The sequence below is a fragment of the Piliocolobus tephrosceles genome, chromosome 1, assembly GCF_002776525.5.
Source record: "Piliocolobus tephrosceles isolate RC106 chromosome 1, ASM277652v3, whole genome shotgun sequence".
In the NCBI taxonomy this organism is placed as follows: domain Eukaryota; kingdom Metazoa; phylum Chordata; class Mammalia; order Primates; family Cercopithecidae; genus Piliocolobus; species Piliocolobus tephrosceles.
The window spans coordinates 133,202,013-133,224,710 of record NC_045434.1 but is presented as its reverse complement, the minus strand read 5'-3'; the positions used below and the strand labels follow the sequence as shown (position 1 = coordinate 133,224,710).

The window sequence follows — 22,698 nt, the reverse complement described above, 5'->3', positions numbered from 1 at the left end:
CCCAGCACTGATTTCTTGAATAAACAACTGAAAAGTACCAATAACATCAATCTAGTCATCAAGAGACAAAGAAAAATACCTGAGATAATTTGCCTTGACTTCTAACTGACTACTGATGTTGCTCCACTGTCCTCAACTCTTCAAGCAACTGTTCTTGGTGAGATGCTAACAGTCTTAAATAAATTTATTTTCTCTGGACACATATATTCAGCTGTTGCAATCAAATATGAATTAATTAACTTATCACTGGTAAATGGCTTTCCTTGCTTGGCCAAGAAATAAGCCACTTAGAAACTTCAGTTGCAGCCGCAGTTTCATTCTTTTATTTTTGTGAAAAAATTATGTTGTGTTAAGATATTCTATTTTACATTATCTTCTATTGTTTTCCTGAGTTAGAAATATTCTAATGAGTGCTCAGTATGGTAATGTCCACGCTTACTGTATTCTTTTAACACAGCTATAGTATCATTGTGTAATAAATACAACTGTTTTGCCATCTAATTCAGTAGCAAAATAATCCACACTCCACCAGGCCTTAAAAGCATGACATTCAAAGCTAACTTTTCTTGTTTTGGTGTAATGGATATGTAATGGTAATAAAAATAAATAAATAAAACAGTGCAATATGGCAACATATGTGGCGATCAACATGTTGCTGAGTTATAACTGCATCACTGCACAATTAGTATGCTGAGCAGCAGAACAAGTGATAAGAGCTGCACATGTGGTTTCTGTTGCAGCTACTAAGTTCTGCTGTTGTAATGTGAAAAGAGCCATATACACTATGTAAACAACTGAGTGTTGCTATATTCCAATAAAACTTTATAGATACCAGACCAGGCGTGGTGCCTTACACCTGTAATCCCTGCACTTTGGAAGGCTGAGGCCGGTGGATGACCTGAGGTCAGGAGTTCAAGACTAGCCTGGCCAACATGCTGAAACCCTGTCTCTACTAAAAATACAAAAAGTCAGCCGGGTATAGTAGTGGGCGCCTGTAATCCCAGCTATTCAGGAGGCTGAGGCAGGAAAATCACTTGAACCTGGAAGGCAGAGGCTGCGGTGAGCTGAGATCGCACCACTGCACTCCAGCCTAGGCAACAAGAGGGCAACAACAGCGAAACTCCGTACAAAAAAAAAAAAAAATTTGGCCAGGCGAAATGGCTCACGCCTGTAATCCCAGCACTTTGGGAAGCCGAGGTGATCGGATCACCTGCAGTCAGGAGTTCAAGACCAGCCTGACCAACGTGGAGAAACCCCGTCTCTACTAAAAAAAAATACAAAATTTGCTGGGCACAGTGGCACATGCCTGTAATCCCAGCTACTTGGGAGGCTGAGGCAGGAGAATCACTTGAACCCGGGAGGCAGAGGTTGTGGTGAACCGAGATTGTGCCACTGCACTCCAGCCTGGGCAACAAGAACAAAACTCCATCTCAAAAAACAAACGAAGAAAAACTTTGTAGACATTGAAATTTGTATTTTCACATGTCCCAAAATGATGATTTTTTTCAACCATTTAAAAATGTAAAAGCCATATTAGCAAATAGGCCATATAAAGACAGGTGATGGGTTGTACTTTGACGACCCCAGATTAAAATTTTATTATTATGAAAGGCAATACAAGATAGAAATCTGCCTCCCATGCAGACAATGAGTCAATCTTCTAGACTACCTAAACGTCAGTTTCCTCATCTGTAAAGTGAAGATAATGTTAGTACTCACCTCACAAGTTTGTTGTGAGGATAAACTGAGTCAATATGTAAATCATTTAGAATAGTACCTAGTATATAGTAAATGTACTGGCTATTCCTTACTCAGCAGAATACAGTAGCAAATGATTCTCAATTCCTATTAGCAACTCTATACTTTAAAACTCCCACTGTAGGTCTGAGGCAAGCAGCCTTCTTGGACCAAGTAAGACAATTCCACAGTATGCCACTACTAATGCTTCTGTTACACTGCCCACAATCCTCCTAGAATTTTCAGTCTTAAGTAATTCAAACTGCTAAATATTACCCCGATTCTCAGATGCTGCAACTCCACCACAAGAATAATTTTTGAACAGACTATCTGTAGTCTAAAGTTCTGCTGCATATCGAGATTAGTGCGCAAGTAGGAACAAGGTGAAATTTTAAGTAGTATTTTTGGCAATAATTTTATACTAAACATTCATCAATAAATGATTCCATATAAAAGTTATAATAAATCTTTTTTTTGGACTAAAAGGCTTTAGGTGAGACTCAAAAATCATGTTTATCTACTTCTCAACATATAAAAAAGTCACAAAAGTTTGATTATTTAATATGCATGAGTGTCAGCCCATCTCCCCAGTCCTCCACCAAGTTATTTCAGACTAAGGACTTAGGAAATTACTGTGGCCTTTTCATTTCTTCTGGATTAGCTCCCACCCCACATTATAAAAACATAAATTTGGATATACAATATGTTTCTAAATAACTTTACTCGTTTCTGTTTCCTAAATTTCTTTTTTTTTGGCAATAAATTATTTGTTGGGGAAGAAAGTCAAAATGTGTTCATTAAATGACAGTTTGGAAACTATGCAAAAGTGAAGAACTCTAAACAATTTTTTTTTTTTTTTTGAGATGGAGTCTCGCTCCGTTGCCCTGACTGGAGTGCAATGCGATCTCAGCTCACTGCAACCTCCGCCTCTCGGGTTCAAGCCATTCTCTTGCCTCAGCCTCCTGAGTAGTTGGGATTACAGGCACCCACCATCATGCCCAGCTAGTTTTTGTACTTTCAGTAGAGATGGGGTTTCTCCATGTTGGCCAGGCTGGTCTCGAACTCCTGACCTCAGGTGATCCTCCCGCCTCGGCCTCCCAAAGTGCTGGAATTACAGGCATGAGCCATGGTACTTGGCCTCCTAAACAGTAATTTAAATTAAAACCATAACAACAACTCACCTACAACCAAGCCACATTCAGGACAGATCATATCACCGGCTCTGTAGTCCTCCACTAAAATCGCATCTGGATGATTTGGACATGTGACTCTTGGAAGAGCATCCAAACTAAAAGAAAAAAGTTGTATTTTTACATCTTCCCAACCAACATGTATCACAGTAATCTCCTGGGATGGGGGATGGGGAAGACAAAGATTGTGAACATTCTTCAATACATACGATTATAACACATGTGAGCTAGATTTTCAAAGTAAACATCCCAGTTAGGTTACTTTAAATTCTAGCTAGTAACTGGCAAGTAGTTTCCACTGGAATTCTTATTTTATTGGGGAAGGCTTTCAAAACATAAATAGAAAATAATTATTTTCTTCTCTTAATACGTAGGCCAGTAAGATTTTTTAAAATGCTGATTAGTGTTGTAATGACTAGCTACCATAATAACCTGTAGCATTTACATTACCATCCACTTTGTGCTCTTTGCCACTTATTTGTCTGGTCAGAGAACAATTTCTCTCTGTATTTTTCTACTTGTTAACTACTTTAGTAACAGATTTAAATAGTACACTGAACCCAGTAAGTATAGAAATGAGGGATGGTAGAAGTTGCTCTGCTGAACTTAAGACTTGATGATTTCCTTTAGTCCAGAATTTACTGAATTTTTTATCATTCAAGAAATGGTTTCAAAAGCTACTTGTAAATTTATCTGTGATATTAATAATTAGCTCAATTTATCTTATTTTGAACAACAAAGCAGTTTGCAGAAGACACATTCATCTTTTTTTTTACACATTAATCGTAAATGATCTGACAGAATCAGCTGTAAAAAGCAACAAATATTTGATCATTATTTCAGGGGGTATGACCTCCCAGTCACAAATGTTTGGTAGCACTGCAAATAAGGCCCTTTTAAAAATCATTTGAAATAATACAATAAATGGTCAGGTTATGGACATCAGATACACGTAAAAGACAAAAATCAACTGTTCTTATAGTATGTAAATAGTTATTTGTGGTTTGGGGTAAAGTTTCTCATGCTAGCAAATACAATGCAGAAAGTTAACTCCCAACTTAGAAGATGATATCTACGGCAAAACTGATAAAATAATCCCTATTCCCCTCCAAACTTATCTAGTCAGCTTAACCAGAACATGTCTTGAATCTTCTCATTGGGAAAACGCGTGGGTAAGTATTACTTCATATTTGTGATTACTCCATAAATTCCTCTAAGGAAAATATTTTAATAAATTATGACAAATAAAATTAAACAGTTGATATCAATTATGAAAAACCATGTTGAAATAAAGGAAAATGTTAGCAGAGTAACACTAATTACAAATTAGTAAAAGAGGAGGCCATGTTAAACACAGTACTAAGAACTAACATTCTGCATTATTAAAAAGTAGATAGAAAACTCTAGTTCATGTAATGCTACAGAAACATCTCAAAGATATGAAGAGTGAGAAGTAAGGTAGAAAACCTATACAAAACTGAAAAGTATGAACTAGCCATACACTGTAACATGGATGAACCTCAAAATACTGACAGAAGCTAGACAGCAGAATACATATGCCATTTATGCCAACTTCAAAGCAGGCAAAACGAATTGATGGTGTTAGAAATCAGGATGTGGTTTTCTCAAGGGAGGGGGAATGACTGAGGACAGAGACTTTGCTAGTGTCTTAGCTAATGCTAGTGGTATCTGATTTCCTTACCTGGGTAGTAGCTATATATGTGCTCACTTTGTGACTGAGCTGCCCACTTTTAAAATCTGCGTGCTAATGTCATTAAAAAAAGGTAAAAGCAAGGTAGTGAACGGAGTTTAAATTAGGTCACTTTTGGGAAAAAGAAGTTAGAACTATTTGTATACATTTGTTAAATCATAAGCACGAGGAAAACACCAAAAGACTAGTAACTATGGCTGATCTGGGGAGACTTAGATGGCTGGAAGCTAGGAAAGGGGAGAGACTACTTTTCATGGTTTTAGTCTATTGCAATTTTGCTTTTGGACCATTTGTATGCGTTACCTATCAAAATAAAAGTACGCTAAATTAGTAAACTTTTAACCAAATTACCCACAATACAAAAGAGGAACCATATAAGTGGGGTGGTGGAGGTGGTAACAGAGAGAAACAATGGGGAGGAATAGGGAAACAACCACCACTGACATTACAACGTCTAAAGTACCAGATAATCCCAAACCCCATTTTAGAGCTATCATTTATTGGGTATGCACTGTATTGCTGGTGTTATACATTTATTATTGTCAATCTCCACAGCAATCCTGAAAGAAAGGCCTATTTCCCATTTTAAAAGATTATGCTCACAGAATGATTTGCCTGAAGTCATGGAACTAGTAAGTGGCGAAGCTTACATTTGAACTCAAAACATTTGTATTCTTCTGTGAGGTCACCAGCCAGTTTCAAGGCCTAGTAACAATACATCTTCCTGAGGGAAAAACATGCAAAAGATAGAAATAATATATTTAGGCTGGGCACAGTGGCTCATGCCTGTTACCACAGCACTTTGGCAGGCCAAAGTCGGAGGACTGTTTGGGCCCAGCAGTTCGGGCCCAGCCTGGGCAATGTAACTAGGCCTTGTCTCTACAAAAATAAAAAGTAATAAAATTAAAAAATAAAAAAATTCGCCAGGCACACTAAAAAATTAGTGTGCACCTATGGTCCCAGCTACTCAGGAGGCTGAGGTGGGATGATCACTTGAACTGGGGAGGTCATGGCTGCAGTGAGCCATGATTGTGCCACTTGCACTTCAGCCCAGGCCTGTTTCAAAAAATAAAAAATTATACATTTAACTTTGTCACTGATAGAAAAACTTGAGCAATAACTGCCATGATACATAAATTGCACATATCTAGAAAAAAATTCAGACTTAAAAAGCCATGACAGAATTTAAGTCGTATTTGAGTGATTTGGGGAGCCAAAGTTTTCCATTTACCTACAAGGAGGCCTCACCTAACAGACCACCACCCAGATAGAATGACTGAGCATCCAATCCAAGAATCAGAATCAGTAAACAAGAGTGTCACTGGCTTTACGAGTTCTGTTCAAACAGTACATTAGCTAAAGCTGCCTCCCACCTCAAATTCTTTATTTCTAACCATAAAATGTAAGTCTTGGCAGTTACCAGAAAAGGCTATTTTGTAAAAATGGCTTTCACTGTGAAATTAACCAATTCCACAGCTGATAGTGTCAGAAAAATGGTGCCAGAGTTCCAGAACCTGTAGAATTAATTTGATACCTTTAACACAGCATTAGCTAACCAAAGGCCAGGTGTGGATAACAGGAAACAGGTTATCTTAGACTCTACACTCTAACACTATCCTTGGAAAAGTCAACATTGGCATGACTCAGTTTACACTTACGCAAAAATACTAACATCTACCTCATAGTGGTAATGAGATACATAATTAGGGTCTGCAAGCATTTTTCAGGTCACAAGATTAAAGGCTGTCTCTGAGGGTACTGTATGCATTTCCTGTACATATAAGTACATTGCATTTTTAAATATATACTGAAGAGCAACCTCCCAGCACACATAACTAAATTTCTTATGCAAGATTTTCTTCAGAAGGACACAGGCAACGATATTTGTAAACAAATCCTTTAGCATGGAACTAATCAACTCTTCCGATGGCTCTAACTTCCACTTTCGAGGCCCGCTGTGATGGTAACCTGGTTCCATCTGGCTTACCAATGCTGACGTTCCCAACTTCCCAGCTGTCAGATCGATAGGGACCCGGAACCAACTGTTTCCCGTTCCTCTGAAAAGGAGAAATTATGGACCCTCGGGTTGTTTGGGCCGTAGACCAAAAAAAACAAGCTGGGGGAGGGGCGGGGGTAGAAGGAGAAGAAAATAAAGGGAGGTTGAAACATTCGGTAAAGACATGAGGACAAGGGCTGGGGACACAGAAGCCCACCAGGACCCACAAAGGGTGATGTCTACATGAGACCACGACATAAGACTCGGAAGCAATAACGTCAACAGCTGGGTAACCCCCGCGACACCCTGACAGTCCTGCCGTCTTGAAGTGCCTTTGTCCCGGTCGGTCGGCCAGTCCCACCGCTTCTCTCCCATACCCCTGGGTGCTTAGTACGACGAGGCTGCCCGGAGGCCGCCTGAAAGCCCGCGGCGCTCGCGTCCGCCCCTCAGCTCGCCGGGCTCCGCCGGACATACTAACCGGCTGGTAGACGCCATCTTCACGGCCACTGCGGTGCCCGCAACAAGCCACAACAGATCCACCGAAAACAGGAAGCGAGTGTGGCGAAGAGACGCGCAGAGATGAGCTTTTATAGACGACTCACCCACGCAGACGTAACAGAGCGGGGCTACGGGTCGGGAGAAGGGCCAAGAACAGTGAGATCCCATACGTCACGGGCTTTGAGATGGCTTTCGTTTCTGTAATTTGCTGTGTTGCTAAGCGAGTCAACGTAGCTACCTAGGAAGAGTCTCATGGGAACCCTGCAAACCCTACAACAGAGCTACTCGCAATCTGACAGAGTTAAAACACGAAGAAAACCCTGGCTTCGTAGTGGTGCCAAAGCCTGCATCCCTAAAAGTCTAACCACCCGCTTCCTCTCCCACCTTCTCACGGCCACACCCCCGCCCCAGTACCCCACCCGGTTTCAGGCACTCCCATTTGAGCCAGTTCTTACGTGCCACAAGGGTGATTCTAAGGAATTCAAAATAAAAAGAGAAATTCACTTAGGTCATCCAGAACAGGTGTCTCTTCAGCCTCTGTCATCAACTAGCATGTTATCTTCTTAGGCACGTCCTTTTGATACAGGATATGTAGGTTTATATAGGTTATAGTATCTTGCCTTGCATACCCTTTTAGAATTGGCAGGAGATGAAACAAAATTATGTGAGACCAGTGTGTGCATTAGAGGCACGACGATATGGGTCATACTCTTTTTTTTATGGCCTTTGCAAATTTGGCTGATAGCTACATATAGAAAACTTGGCAGAACATCTAGATAATGCAAAATATCCCCAGATTTATTAGCCAAATTAACGTCAAAATAGTAATACCACTACTACTAACAACGATAACACTGGTGGAGGGTGTTCAGGTTCTTGACGTTTTGAACAAAGAACTGGACAAAACGCACAAAGGAAGGAATGAAGCAATAAAGGCAGATTTATTGAAAACGAAAGTACACGCCCCAGAGCGGCAGCAACCAGAGCAGAGGGGCTCAAGATTCCCTTTACAGAATTTTCTGGGGTTTAAATACCCTCTAGAGGTTTCCCATCGGTTACTTGGTGTACACCCCATGTAAATGAAGTAGTGACTCCACAATCAGTCTGATTGGTTGTGGAAAGCAACCAATCAGAGGCGAAAGTGAAGTTACAAAGTTACTCTCCTATGCAAATGTCTGATTGGTTGCTTTCTGCAACCAATCAGAGATACTTTCAATTTCCTATCTGCCACACAGAAAAAGTGTGTGTGTTGGGGGGAGGGGTATTGGGAGGGGGGTATTGGGGGAGCATTGTATGTGGGAGGCGGTTGTAGGGGGGTTGTCGCGGGGAGGGGGTTGCAAAGGGAGTAGCCTCTGGTTCTTTTGTTACTTAGGTGTGGAAAGTTGGGGTTTTCTTTTTGATTCAGTTCTAGGAAATCAGTGTGAATCGGCCTTAGGTTTCCTGCCTCCAGACCCTTTTCTCCTGCGACAACACTGCAGGAGAAAACTAGTCTTGAAAATATGGGGATTGGTGGAGAAAGTGCTTGGTGGTTTTCATTGGGCTGAGAACTTAGAAGACTGCTTCCTTTCTTTGGGGATGGGATTTAAATGTAATCGAGCACTCATTGTTTTCTTGAGAAGGTGGGAGATACTAGCTTCCTTAGAAAAAGGGGTGTGCAAGAGGCAGGATTTCAGGAACTCAAATCTAGGTGGGAACCGGGGAGCATTTCTTTTTTGTTTCCCGACCCCAATCTTCTGTTTTGTAATTCTGTCATTTTAATAACTTGACTGTACTCTTGTGGGGGTTTTTTCCTCCCTCAATATTTGGGAAAGTTTGAAAAATGCCAACCCTTTTCAGCTGTGTCAAGTGCAAGCAGAAAAGGGCTTGGGGCTGCTGCACCTCAGTCCAGTAGAGGTTTCATGGTAAAGCATCTTAGCTTGGAGGAAGAGGAGGAATAAGACAACTGTGCATCTCTTGAGATCCAGAACATGGACCTGCACCTGGTGGATTCATGATAAGCATTCAGTAATGTTTGTTGAAGGAAGAAATTGAAACCCTAGAAAAGGGAGGCAGCATTACTAGTTAAATCAATTCCTGCCACACCTGGAGAGTCTCTTGTCTGTCATAAACTTGTAAGAATTTCTTTTGTATTAAAATAGAAGGCAGCTTAGGTAAGACATTCGTGTTCTTTTGTTAGTACAGCACTTGCAATTTACAAAGCATTTTAATCAACATAATCCCATTTAATATTTATTATTGATCTTGAGGTTAAAATACACACACACACACAGCTGAGATTTTATCACTTGGGAATCAATAACTAGCATTCACCAAAACTTCTGGTTTGCATAATAACTTATTTAAATTAATTATGTAAATTAAAATAATTTAATTAAAGCAATGATTTAAATTAACTCATCTTTTTAACTTAGAAAGTTATTCAAAAAGTTTATATCACTACTGTGAAATCTCAAGTTGATGTGCTATAGTTCATTTTAAGTATAAAATGTTTTACATGACTAATAAATGATTTTAAAATGCTTGTGACCCGCCTGGCATTGTGGATCACGCCGGTAATCCCAGCACTTTGGGAGGCTGAGGCAGGCAGATTACCTGAGGTCAGGAGTTCGAGACTAGCCTGGCCAACATGGTGAAACCACATCTCTCCCAAAAATACAGAAATTAGCCAGGTGTGGTGGTGCACACCTGTAGTCCCAGCTTCTTGTGAGGCTGAGGCAGGAGAATCGCTTGAACCTGAGAGGTGGAGGTTGCAGTGAACCGAGATTGCACCACTGCACTCCAGCCTGGGCAACAGAGTGAAACTCCATCTCAAAAACTCCATCTACCTATATTTATTTTTTAAAGTCAACTTTATTGAGATATAATTACATGCAGTAAAATTCGCCTGTTTAAAATTTAATGATTTTTGGCAACCGAGTTGTATAACCATCCTCCACAATCCTGTTTTAGCACATTTCCATCATCCCAATACGATCTTTTCTGCCCATTTACAGTATGTGCCTATCCCACTCCCAGCCCCATGACCTGCTAATCTACTGTCTCCACAAATTTGCCTTTCTTGGGCTTTTCATATAAATGGAATCATATAATATGTCGTCTTTTGTGTCAGGATTATTTTACCTGTCATAATGCTTTAGAGGTTCATTAGATTTACCTCATGGTTTCACTTTTGAAAACATATATAAGTGTCTGGATGGTGATGTTGGAGAAGATAGCAATTCCCCAGCTTATTCAAGGCTTCTGAAATAGGTGTTTGGAAATTAAAAGACATATTCTGTTGGACTAGGAAGAACAGAGGATTTGATGGAATACATGACCAGACCAGATCCTACTAGACTCTTTTGGAGATGGAGAAAGATGCCTAGGGTATTAGACAAGCCTCATGTGCCTGTTGATTACGAGACCGTATGTATTGTTCCTAAAAATGTGAAGGTTTTTTAAAATTTTCAGATTTTAAAATTACGTATGAGAATGTTCAAACCCAAAAATGGGACCGAATAATGAGAATAATATTATAAATCCCCATCATACCCATCATCCTGATTAAACAATTATCAAGATGTTGCCACATTTGTTTCATGCATCCTTCTCTTTACTTCTCCCTTTGCTGAATTATTTTAAAACAAAGCTTATCTATTACCTGACCCCATATATACATTTATGTACATTTCTTAAAAATGTGGACTTTTAAACCTTTTTTACATAGCAATATAATACTTACCAAGTCAACAGTGATATCTTAACACACCAAATTTTCAGCTGGGGATGGTCCTGGGCCTACTTCTTATTTTGGTTTCACCAGGCAAAAGAATAAGGCCCTGCTGAAGCCGAGGCAGTGCAATAGACTCTGGAAGCCAAATTTCACACTTCCAATATGCAGAAATACCCCTCACCCCTACTTGCCCCTCCACAGTATTATGAGGATACCGGTATTGCAGTGCACAGAGGTAAAGGGACTGGGAGGCTGGTGGAGCATCACAGAAATTGGAAAGCAATGTAGATTGCTCATCATTTGGAAGTTGACTTTATTATTTCTGCATCTAAGTTTTTCTTTTTGTTTTTTTCTGAGTGGAATAGATCTCTAACATGGAGGTTTTGCAGTACAGGTGTCCAAGGTTGTATTCTTAAAAATAGGACAGCTACATTTTCTATTTTTAAGAGTAATACACTCCTCACACACATCATGCCGTGTGGTAGAAGCTTGGTGGGAGGGAGCCAGAGAGTGGAAAAAAGAGGGTCCCTGGAGAAGCTACAAGAAATAGTTGAGTTATTTGAAGTAGACTCTATCCAGGTCTTTATGCATCAGGCCTCTGCCAGGCACCTCACATTTTATCTTATCTACTTCTTGGTTATCTTGTCAGTCAAGATTATTATTTTGCTTCTAAAGGCTTAGAGAAGTCAAGTAGGTAAATTTCCCAGGGTCACACAATAAGTTGGTGATGTAGGTAGAATTCACGGCCAGAAACAACTGATTCTAAAGTTTTCCTGCTTATGGCCGCCCATGATGGCTCACTACTATAGTCCCAGCACTTTGGGAGGCCAAGGTGGGAGGATCATTTCAGCCCAGGAGTTTAAGACCAGCCTGACCAACATGGAGAAACCCCATCTCTACAAAAAATATAAAAATTAGCCCAGTGTAGTGGCATGTCCCTGTAGTCCTAGCTACTTGGGAGGCTGAGGTGGGAGGATCACCCGAGCTCAAGGAAGTCGAGACTGCAGTGAGCTGAGATCATGCCACTGCACTCCACCCTGGGCACAAAGTGAAACTGTCTAAATAAAATAAAATAATAAAGTAAAATAGGCCAAGCACAGTGGCTTATGGCTGTAATCCCAGCATTTTGGGAGGCCAGGGTGGGCAGATCACAAGGTCAGGAGTTTGAGACTAGCCTGGCCAATATGGCGAAACCCTGTCTCTACTAAAGCACAAAAATTAGCCAGGCGTGGTGGTGGGCCCCTATAGTCCCAGCTACTCTGGAGGCTGAGGGAGGAGAATCACTTCAACCCGCGAGGCAGAGGTTGCAGTGAGCTGAGATCGCACCACTGCACTCTAGCCTGGGTGACAGAGCAAGACGCCGTCTCAAAATAAATAAAATAAATTTTTCCTGCTTCTGTGCATGCATACCATGTAACTGTTATTGCAAGACTATATTTTAAGGCCCAAATTACTGTGCTGCGGAAAATACATGTTATATTTGTAGAAGTATTTACTATCTTTTTGATTTTTAAATAAGGGCTATAAAATTGTATTTAAATTTAGGTAGAAGTAGTAATCAAAATTAATAATAGTGATATTAAGAATAGTAGCAATCATTCATATAGTATTTATTTATGTGCCAGGTACTATTTTAAGGCTTTGCATATATTAACTCCTTCAATCTTTCCAACAACTTTATAAGTTGGGTACCATTAGTGTCCCCACTTCACAGATGGAGAAAATGAGGTACAGAATGGTTAAGAAACTAGCCCGAATTACATAGCTAGTAAATGGCAGAGCTGGGATTGGAGCCCTGACAAATTGGCACCAGAATCCATGTAGCGTATCTCCTAATAGCAATGCAATAATGCGGAGCTATAGAGATTTTAAGATCAAGAAATAGATTCCACAAGCAGTGTAACTGCAGCCATCATGTGGACTTGATTTTGTGGGGCGCATGTGATCCAAAATATTCTAGGCAGTTGTCTGCACAAGGACACTTGAGTTTGTCGGATCATTTGCTCCCTAAACTGAAATGTGCTTGGCTCATATCCCATTGCTAAATGTACTTGCATGTGTGGTGTGATCCTGAATTTAACTGTTGTATTTGTTTCTTTATTTGAAACTCTGGTGTGATACTTAATACTGAATGTCAATTTGATTGGATTGGAGCTTGCCAAACTATTGATCCTGAGTGTGTCTGTGAGGGTGTCACCAAAGGAGATTAACATTTGAGTCAGGGGGCTGGGGAAGACAGACCCACCCTTAATCTGGTGGGCACAATCTAGTCAGCTGCCAGTGAACATAAAGCAGGCAGAAAAACCTGAAAAGGCGAGACTGGCCTAGCCTCCCAGACTACATGTGGGAACTTCTGATCATGTAAGTTAATACTTAATAAACTCCTATGTATATGTACATGTATATGTATGTGTATATGTATATATAATTAGTTCTGTCCCCCTAGGGAACCCTGACTAATACAGATTTTGGTATCAGGAGTGGTTCTAGAGGAACAGAATATGAAGGATGGAGTTCTTTCATTGGTTTGGGGGTTTCTGGAGTTGACTCCTTAATATGATTACACCCAAAAATGCTAAGGACTCTACTTCTAATAGTGTGGAGAACACTGATAGTCCTTGGTGTGAACTGTTTAGAGAGTTACGCAAAATGAATGCATTTGACACTCCGGATTCACTGCTTGTGAGAGGCAAGGAGCTTCGTGGCTCTATGCATAATACCTTTGACCATATGTGGAGAACCAAGGAACATTATGAAGCTGGTTGGTTGCTCCTAAGTTCAGTGGACAAGGTGATGAAAGAAAATAATGAACTTAGGAATTCTGTCTCCTGTCTTCAGAAGCAGATTCTGCTAAGATTGCCCTGAGTGAGAGTCTTGTTTCTTTTGAGATGGAGTCTTACACTGTCTCCCAGGCTAGAGTGAGGTGGTGCAATCTCAGCTTACTGTAACCTCTGCCTCCCGGGTTCAAGCGATTCTCCTGCCTCAGCCTCCTGAGTAGCTGGAATTATAGGCACACGCCACCATGCTCAACTAATTTTTGTATTTTTAGTAGAGATGGGTTTCACCATGTTGGTCAAGCTGGTTTTGAACTCCTGACCTTGTGATCCGCCCACCTAAACCTCCCAAAGTGATGGGATTACAGGCGTGAGCCATCGTGCCCAGCCCTAGTGAGAGTTTTATGTCCTATAGAGAAATAGCTGAAATTATGGAAAAACAGACACAAGCTCTTATGTGAGTGACTGACATGCAATGAAAGGTGCATGCACAGCCTTGCCAAGTGTCTACTGTTAAAGTGAGGAAGTTGAAAGAATGGGACCCTGCAACTTGGAATGGGGATGTGTGGGAGGACCCTGATGAAGCTGGGGACACTGAGTTTGTAAACTCTGATGAACCTTGTTTGCCAGAATAATCAGCTTTTCCATCCCTAGTAGTGGCAACGTCCCCTCCCTGACTCATGCTACCATCAGCCTTTCCACCTTTGTCTGAGGAGATGAACCTTGTGCTGCCTGAAGCTACAGTGATGGCCTCCCCTGAGGCAGTTGCCAGGCAAAAAAAAAAAATAGTTGATTCTCCTCAAGAGCCACCCCCAACACCCCTGTTTGCTTCTAGACCTATAACTAGACTAAAGTCCTAGAGGGCCCTTAGAGATGAGGTTGAGAGTGTGACCCATGAGGAGGTATGCTATGCTTGAAAATAACTGCTTGAGTTTTCTAATTTATATAAACAGAAGTCTGGAGAACAGGAATGGGAATGAATATTAAGGGTATGGAATAATGGTGGAAGAAACATAGAGTTGGATCAAGCTGAATTTATTGATTTGGGCCCACTAAGTAGGGACTCTACATTTAATGTTGCAACTCAGGGAGTTATAAAAGGTTCTAATAGTTTATATGCTTGGTTAGCTGAAAGATGGACTAGAAGATGGCCCACTGTGAGCGAGTTGGAAACATCTGATCTCCCTTGGTTTAACATAGAGGAAGGGATCAAAAGGCTTAGGGAGATTGGGATGGTGGAGTGGATTAGTCACTTTAGACCCACTCATCCCAGCTGGGAGGGTCCAGAAGATACACCCTTAGAACAACGCTTTGTGAAATAGATTTGTGAGGGCAGCACCTGCATCTTTGAAGAGCTCTGTAATTGCTCTTCTCTGTATGTCAGATCTAACAGTGGGAACTGCAAGAACGCAGCTACAAAATTTAAATACGATGAGAATAATTGGATCCCGAGGTGGTAGGGACCAAGTGGTGGCACTCAACCATCAAAGGCAAGGTGGGCATAGCTACCATAATGGACAGCAGAGACAAAGCCTCAATCAGAATAGTCTGACTTGTGAAGAGCTCTGGCAATGACTAATTAACCACGGTGTTCCTAGAAGTGAAATTGTTAGGAAGCCTACTGCATTCCTACTTAATTTATATAAGCAGAAAACTTTCAGGTCGAATGGACTGAAGACTAATTTGAATTACATAAACAGAGAATCACAGCACATCAATCAACTTCCAGACTTGAGCCAGTTTACAGACCCAGAACCCCTTGTATGAAGGGGAGGCCAGGTCCTCTTGAGGAAGGACCCCACTACATTACCGACAATTTATGCAGTGAATCTTTCTCCCACCCTTCCCCAAGGAGACCTCCAGCCTTTTACCAGGGTAATTGTGCATTGGAGAAAGGGAAATGATCAGACATTTCGGGGACTACTGGACACTGGCTCTGAGCTGACATTGGTTCCAGAGGACCCAAAACGTCATATGTGGTTCTCCAGTTAAAGTAGGGGCTTATAGAGGTCAGTTAATTAATGGAGTTTTAGCTCATGTCTGACTTACAGTGGGTCCCTGGACTCATCCTCTGGTCATTTCCCCAGGCCAGAATGGATAATTGGCAAAGACATACTTAGCAGCTAGCAGAACCTCCGCATTGGCTCCCTGACTGGTACGTGAGGGCTATAATGGTGCAAAAGGCCAAATGGAAGCCATTAGAGCTAGAAAAATAGTAAATCAAAAACAATACCGCATCCCTGGAGGGACTGCGGAGATTAGTGCCACCATCAAAGACTTGAAAGACGCAGGGGTGGTGATTCCCACCACATCCCCATTCAACTCTCCCATTTGGCCTGTGCAGAAGACAGATCAATCTTGGAGAATGACAGTGGATTATCACAAGCTTAACCAAGCTGTGATTTCAATTGCAGCTGCTGTACCAGATGTGGTTTCATTGCTTGAGCAAATTAACATATCTCCTGGTACCTGGTATGCAGCCAATTTGGCAAATGCCTTTTTCTCCATTCCTGTCCAAAAGATTCACCAGAAGCAATTTGCCTTCAGCTGGCAAGGCCAGCAATATACCTTTACTGTCTTGCCTCAGGAGTATATCAACTCTCCGGCTTTGTGTCAGAATCTTATTCAAAGAGATCTTGATCGCTTTTTGCTACTGCAATATATCACACTAGTCTATTACGTGGATGACATTATGCTGATTGGATCCAATGAGCAAGAAGTAGCAAACACTGGACTTATTGGTGAGACGTTTGTATGCCAGAAGATGTGAAATAAATCCAACTAAAATTCAGGGACCTTCTACCTTAGTAACATTTCTGGGTTCCAGTGGTATGGTGCCTGACCAAATATTCCTTCTAAATTGAAGGGTCAGTTGCTGCATTTGGCCCCTCCTACAACCAAGAAAGAGGCACAACACCTAGTTGGCCTATTCGAATTTTGGAGGCAACACATTCCTCATTTGGGTGTGTTATTCTGACCCATTTATTGAGTGAGCTGAAAGGCTGCCCGTTTTGAGTGGGGTCCAGAACAGAAGAAGGCTCTGCAACAGGTCCAGGGTGCTGTGCAAGCTGCTCTGCCACTTGGGCCATATGACCCAGCAGATCCAATGGTGCTTGAGGTGTCAGTGGCAGATAGGGATGCTGTTTGGAGCCTTTGGCAGGTCCCCATAGGTGAATCACAGTAGAGGCCTCTAGGATTTTGGAACAGGGCCCTGCCATCTTCTGCAGGTAAGTACTCTCCTTTTGAGAGACAGCTCTTGTCTTGTTACTGGGCTTTGGTGGAAACTGATTGTTTGACTATGGGTCATGAAGTCACCATGCGACCTGAACTGCCTATCATGAACTGGGTGCTTTCTGATCCATCTAGTTATAAAGTGAGTCGTGTACAGCAGCATTCCATCATCAAACGGAAGTGGTATACATGTGGTCAGGCTTGAGCAGGTCCTGAAGGCACAAGTAAGTTACATGAGGAAATGGCTCAAATGCCCATAGTCTCTACTCCTGCCACCCTGTCTTCTTTCTCCTAGCCTGTGTAAATGGCCTCATGGGGAGTTCCCTATGGTCAACTGACAGAGGAAGAGAAGACTAGGGCCTGGTTCACAGATGATTCTGCACGATATGCAGGCACCACCTGAAAGTGGACAGCTGCGGCACTACAGCCCCTTTCTAGGACAACACTGAAGGACAGCAGTGAAGCCAAATCTTCCCAGTGGGTAGCACTTCAAGCAGTGCATCTGGTTGTGCACTTTGCATGGAAGGAAAAATGGCCAGATGAGCAATTATGTACTGATTCATGGGCTGTAGCCAATGGTTTGGCTGGATGGTCAGGGACTTGAAAGAAGCATGACTGGAAAATTGGTGACAAAGAAATGTGGGGAGGAGGTATGTTGATGGGCCTCTCTGAGTGGTCAAAAATTGTGAAGATATTTGTATTCCATGTGAGTGCTCACCAACAGGTGACCTCAGCAGAGGAGGATTTTAATAATCAAGTGGATAGGATGACCCATTCTGTGGATGCCACTCAGCCTCCTTCCCCAGCCACCCCTGTCATCGCCCACTGAACCCATGAACAAAGTGGCCATGGGGGCAGGGATGGTGGTTATGGATGGGCTCAACAACGTGGACTTCCACTCACCAAGACTGACCTGGCTACAGCCACTGCTGAATGCCCAATTTGCCATCAGCAGAGACCAACGCTGAGCCCTTGATATGGCACCATTCCTTGGGGTGATCAGCTAGCCACCTGGTGGCAGGTTGATTATATTGGACCTCTTCCATCATGGAAAGGGCAGAGGTTTGTCCTCACTACAATAGACACTTACTCTGGATATGGATTTGCCTATCCTGCATGCAATGCTTCTGCCAAGACTAACACCCATGGACTCACAGAATGCCTTATCCACTGTCATGATATTCCACACAGCACTGCCTCTGACCAAGGCACTCAGTTTATGGCTAAAGAAGTGTAGCAGTGGGCTTATGCTCATGGAATTCCCTGGCCTTACCTTGTTCCCCATCATCCTGAAGCAGCTGGGTTGACAGAATGGTGGAATGGCCTTTTGAAGTCACAATTACAATGCCAACGAGGTGACAAAACTTTGCCGGGATGGGGCAAAATTCTCCAGAAGGCCGTGTATGCTCTGAATCAGTGTCCAATATATGGTGCTGTTTTTCCCATAACCAGGATTCATGCGTCCAGGAATCAAGGGGAGGAGGTGGAAGTGGCACCATCACCGTCACCCCTAGTGATCCACTAGCAAAAATTTTGCTTCCTATTCCTGCGACATTACGTTCTGCTGGCCTAGAGGTCTTAGTTCCAGAAGGAGGAATGCTGCCACCAGGAGACACAACAATGACGCCATTAAACTGGAAGTTAAGATTGCCACCTGGACACTTTGGGCTCCTCCTACCTTTAAGTCAACAGGCTAAGAAGGGAGTTACAGTGTTGGCTGTGGTGATTGACCTGGACTATCAAGATTAAATCAATCTACTATTCCATAATAGAGGTAAGGAAGAGTATGCATGGAATACAGGAGACCCATTAGGGCATCTCTTAATATTACCATGCCCTGTGATAAAGGTCAATGGGAAACTCCAACAGCTCGATCCAGGGAGGACTACAAATGGTCCAGACCCCTCAGGAATGAAGGTTTGGGTCACTCCACCAGGAAAGAAACCACAACCTGTTGAGGTGCTTGCTGAAGGCAAAGGAAATATTGAATGGGTAGTAGAAGAATGTAGTAATCAAGATCAGCTATGACCACATGACCAACTGCAGTAACGAGGACTATAACTCTCACGAATATTTCCTCATTCTTTTATTAAAAAACATGTTTGTGTGTGTATACACTTGTACTAAGAAAATATCCTCATTTTATTTCCTTTTCCTTTATCATGTGACTTAAGATTTATTGACTTCATAGCAGCATTTAAGTATAGTAAACTTTATGTAATAGTTTTTGAGTTGGGGATTGGTGCATTTCCGATTGTACAAAGGATAGTCGTATTATGTTAGGGGTAATTATGACCTTATTATTGTCTTTATTTGAAGATTATGTATGATCTCAGGAGATGTGTATGGGTTCAAGTTGACAAGGGGTGGACTTGTGATGGTTAATACTGAGTGTCAACTTGGTTGGATTGAAGGATGCAAAGTTTTGTTCCTAGGTGTATCTGTGAGGGTGTCACCAAAGGAGATCAACATTTAAGTAAGGGGGCTGGGGAAGACAGACCCACCCTTAATCTGGTGGGCAAAATCTAGTCAGCTGCCAGTGAACATAAAGCAGGCAGAAAAATCTGAAAAGGCGAGACTGGCCTAGCCTACCAGCCTCCATCTTTCTCCCATGCTGGATGTTTCCTGCCCTCAAACATCAGACTCCAAGTTCTTCACTTTTGAGACTCAGACTGACTCTCCTTGCTCCTCAAGCTTGCAGACAGCCTATTGTGGGATCTTCTGATCATGTAAGTTAATACTTAATAAACTCCCATATGAAGTTATATATAGTTTTATATATAGTTATAAATGTATTATATATAAATATAAATACATAAAAAGCTATATGTATTTTTACATATTTATATATATGAAATATAAATACAACTAGCGGTGTTCGCAGCCGCCCCCGCGCTGCCGTCGCTCTCTAACGCCAGCGCCGCCTCTTGCTCCCCGAGCTCCAGCGGAAGGAGAAGGGGGGTAAGTAAGGAGGTCTCTGTACCATGGCTGGTACAAAGCAGACTGCCGGCAAATCAATGGGTGGTAAAGCACCCAGGAAGCAACTGACTACAAAAGCCGCTCGTAAGAGTGCGCCCTCTACTGGAGGGGTGAAGAAACCTCATCGCTACAGGCCTGGTACTGTGGTGCTCCCTGAAATTAGACCTTATCAGAAGTCCACTGAACTTCTGATTCTCAAACTTCCCTTCCAGCGTCTGGTGCGAGAAATTGCTCAGGACTTTAAAACAGATCTGCGCTTCCAGAGCGCAGCTATCAGTGCTTTGCAGGAGGCAAGTGAGGCCTATCTGGTCGGCCTTTTTGAAGACACCAACCTGTGTGCTATCCATGCCAAACGTGTAACAATTATGCCAAAAGACATCCAGCTAGCACGCCGCATACGTGGAGAACGTGCTTAAGAATCCACTATGGGCCAGCCACGGTGGCTCAAGCCTGTAATCCCAGCACTTTGGGAGGCCGAGAGGGGCGGATCTCGAGGTCAGGAGATCGAGACCATCCTGGCTAACACGGTGAAACCCCGTCTCTACTAAAAAATACAAAAAACTAGCCGGGCATGGTGGTGGGTGCCTGTAGTCCCAGCTGCTCGGGAGGCTGAGGCAGGAGAATGGCGTGAACCCAGGAGGCGGAGCTTGCAGTGAACTGAGATCCGGCCACTGCACTCCAGCCTGGGCGACAGAGCGAGACTCCGCCTCAAAAGAAAAAAAAAAAAAAAATCCACTATGATGGGAAACATTTCATTCTCAAAAAAAAAATAAAAATAAAAATAAAAATAAATTCTGTTCTTCCTGTTATTGGTAGTTCTGAACGTTAGATATTTTTTTTCCATGGGGTCAAAAAGTACCTAAGTATATGATTGCGAGTGGAAAAATAGGGGACAGAAATCAGGTATTGGCAGTTTTTCCATTTTCATTTGTGTGTGAATTTTTTATATAAATGCAGAGGCGTAAAGCATTAATGCAAGTTAAAATGTTTCAGTGAACAAGTTTCAGCGGTTCAACTTTATAATAATTGTAAATAAACCTGTTAAATTTTTCTGGACAATGCCAGCATTTGGATTTTTTTAAAACAAGTAAATTTCTTATTGACGGCAACTAAATGGTGTTTGTAGCATTTTTATCATACAGTAGATTCCATCCATTCACTATACTTTTCTGAGTTGTCCTACATGCAAGCATATGTTTTTAATGTTGTCTGTCTTCTGTGCTGTTCCTGTAAGTTTGCTATTAAAATACATTAAACTATAAAAAAAAAAAATAGAACTATCTCCTATTAGTTCTGTCCCTCTAGGGAACCCTGACTAATATATCTGGTTTCCCAATGTTGGTGGATTGTCTTCCAGATGAGAATAAATCCAGCTTTTCACTGGGAAAAGCCAGCAGTTTCTCCAAGTGCTAGGAAGTAGAATATAGTCTTAAAACATTAATAATCTAGAAATAGAAAATATTAACTGTTGTCTCCTTACAAATTTGGGGAGGAACATTGCTAGAAATTAATTCACTTCTTAATTCAATTTTCAGCAAACAGTGGTTTCCTTTTAGACCTAAACTACTCTTATAAAAACAGCAAAACTTGTAAGTGGAGAGGGAGGCCAGGGGATGGGGATGACAAAAGAAAATAAGAAAAAAGAAACAAACCCTAAAGGTTTCACATTAATAGCTTGTGACTTTTAAAATTAATATCTTTTTCCAAGAAGATGTGATTTTGCATTAAGTATGTGACTTCAAAAGTTTTGCAACACTATTTAGTGTTGTTTTATCATACATCCTGTAGTTAATATTTTCCACAAAATAACAACTTTCTCATTTCAATTCTCCAGCCTCAGCCTCCCCAGTAGCTGGGATTTCAGGCACCTGCCACCATGCCCAGCAAATTTTTGTATTTTTAATAGAGACAGGTTTTCACAATATTGGCCAGGGTAGTCTGGAACTCCTGACCTCAAGTGATCCAACTGCCTTGGCCTCCCAAAGTGCTGGGATTACAGGCGTGAGCCACCATGCTCAGGCTCAAGTACACTTATTTTAATCTAGATGGGGTTTGCCTTTAAAGTCCTGTGAATCAAGTGCCCTGTTGAGCTACTAGGGGAAAATCAGAAGGTGGAGCATGTTCATATTCACGTGACTTGTTACTTTCTTAAAGAATGAATTTTCGTATTACATTTTTATTGCTTCCATGAATATCACATGCTAAAAGCCTTATTGTGTAAAATGGGTACCTCTTTGCAGATTATATAATATCATTTGAATCATAAATTCAAACTCTGAAAGTACTAATTATAAAGTGTGGTCATGTGACGAGAAAATAAAACTGCTTCTCTTATTACTGTGCTGCATTGGTCACAACATTATAAATTGATACAACCTTTTTAAAAAAGCAAGTTTGAAATACTCCAAAAATGATTCAGCTGTCAAAGCTTCATGAACCAGTATTTCCACTTCTGAGAACTGAAATGAGGAAATAATCTGAAATATGCAATGCTATGTTCGTGAAAATGCCCATTGTCATGTTATATACCATGTTTTATAATCGTATAAAATTGGAAGCAAGAAGAAAAAAAACTTGGAAGCAAGGTAAATGCTAAAAATGGAAAATGTGTAACTTTAGTTATAATATAAAACATGAAGCAACCTTTATGTTTGAAGTAGGGGGACCAGGTGCAGTGGTTCACGCCTGTAATCCAAACACTTTGGGAGACCGAGGCGGGCGGATTGCCTGAACTCAGGAGTTTGAGACCAGCCTGGGCAAGGCAGTGAAACCCCGTTTCTACTAAAAAAAAAAAAAAAAAAAAAAAAAAAAAAAAAAAAAATTAGCTGGGTGTGGTGGCGTGTGCCTGTAAACCCAACTACTCAGGAGGC

The 22,698-nt window shown here is 41.6% G+C and overlaps 2 protein-coding genes across 3 annotated transcripts in view; one reads left to right on the top strand and one right to left on the bottom strand.

Annotated features, from left to right (window-relative positions):
* Positions 1–7,246, bottom strand: part of GTF2B (general transcription factor IIB) — a 32,938-nt gene extending 25,692 nt beyond the window's left edge. The window contains exons 1-3 of one of the 2 annotated variants that reach the window (XM_023208160.2): positions 7,113–7,174; positions 6,626–6,695; positions 2,919–3,025 (exon numbers count right to left, since the gene is read on the bottom strand). In XM_023208160.2, coding sequence (XP_023063928.1) covers positions 2,919–2,949 — 31 coding nt within the window. In that variant the 5' untranslated portion in view covers positions 2,950–3,025; positions 6,626–6,695; positions 7,113–7,174. Of the gene's footprint in view, positions 1–2,918; positions 3,026–6,625; positions 6,696–7,112 lie in introns of both variants that reach the window. The other variant, XM_023208150.2, reaches the window with a different exon arrangement.
* A 12,587-nt stretch (positions 7,247–19,833) lies between these two features.
* On the top strand, positions 19,834–20,598 carry LOC111539450 (histone H3.3-like). Its single transcript, XM_023207259.1, has 2 exons — positions 19,834–20,246; positions 20,559–20,598. Exon 1 carries the CDS (start codon positions 19,834–19,836, stop codon positions 20,242–20,244), a length of 411 nt encoding a protein of 136 aa, XP_023063027.1. The 3' UTR covers positions 20,245–20,246; positions 20,559–20,598.
* The last annotated feature ends 2,100 nt before the right edge of the window (positions 20,599–22,698 follow it).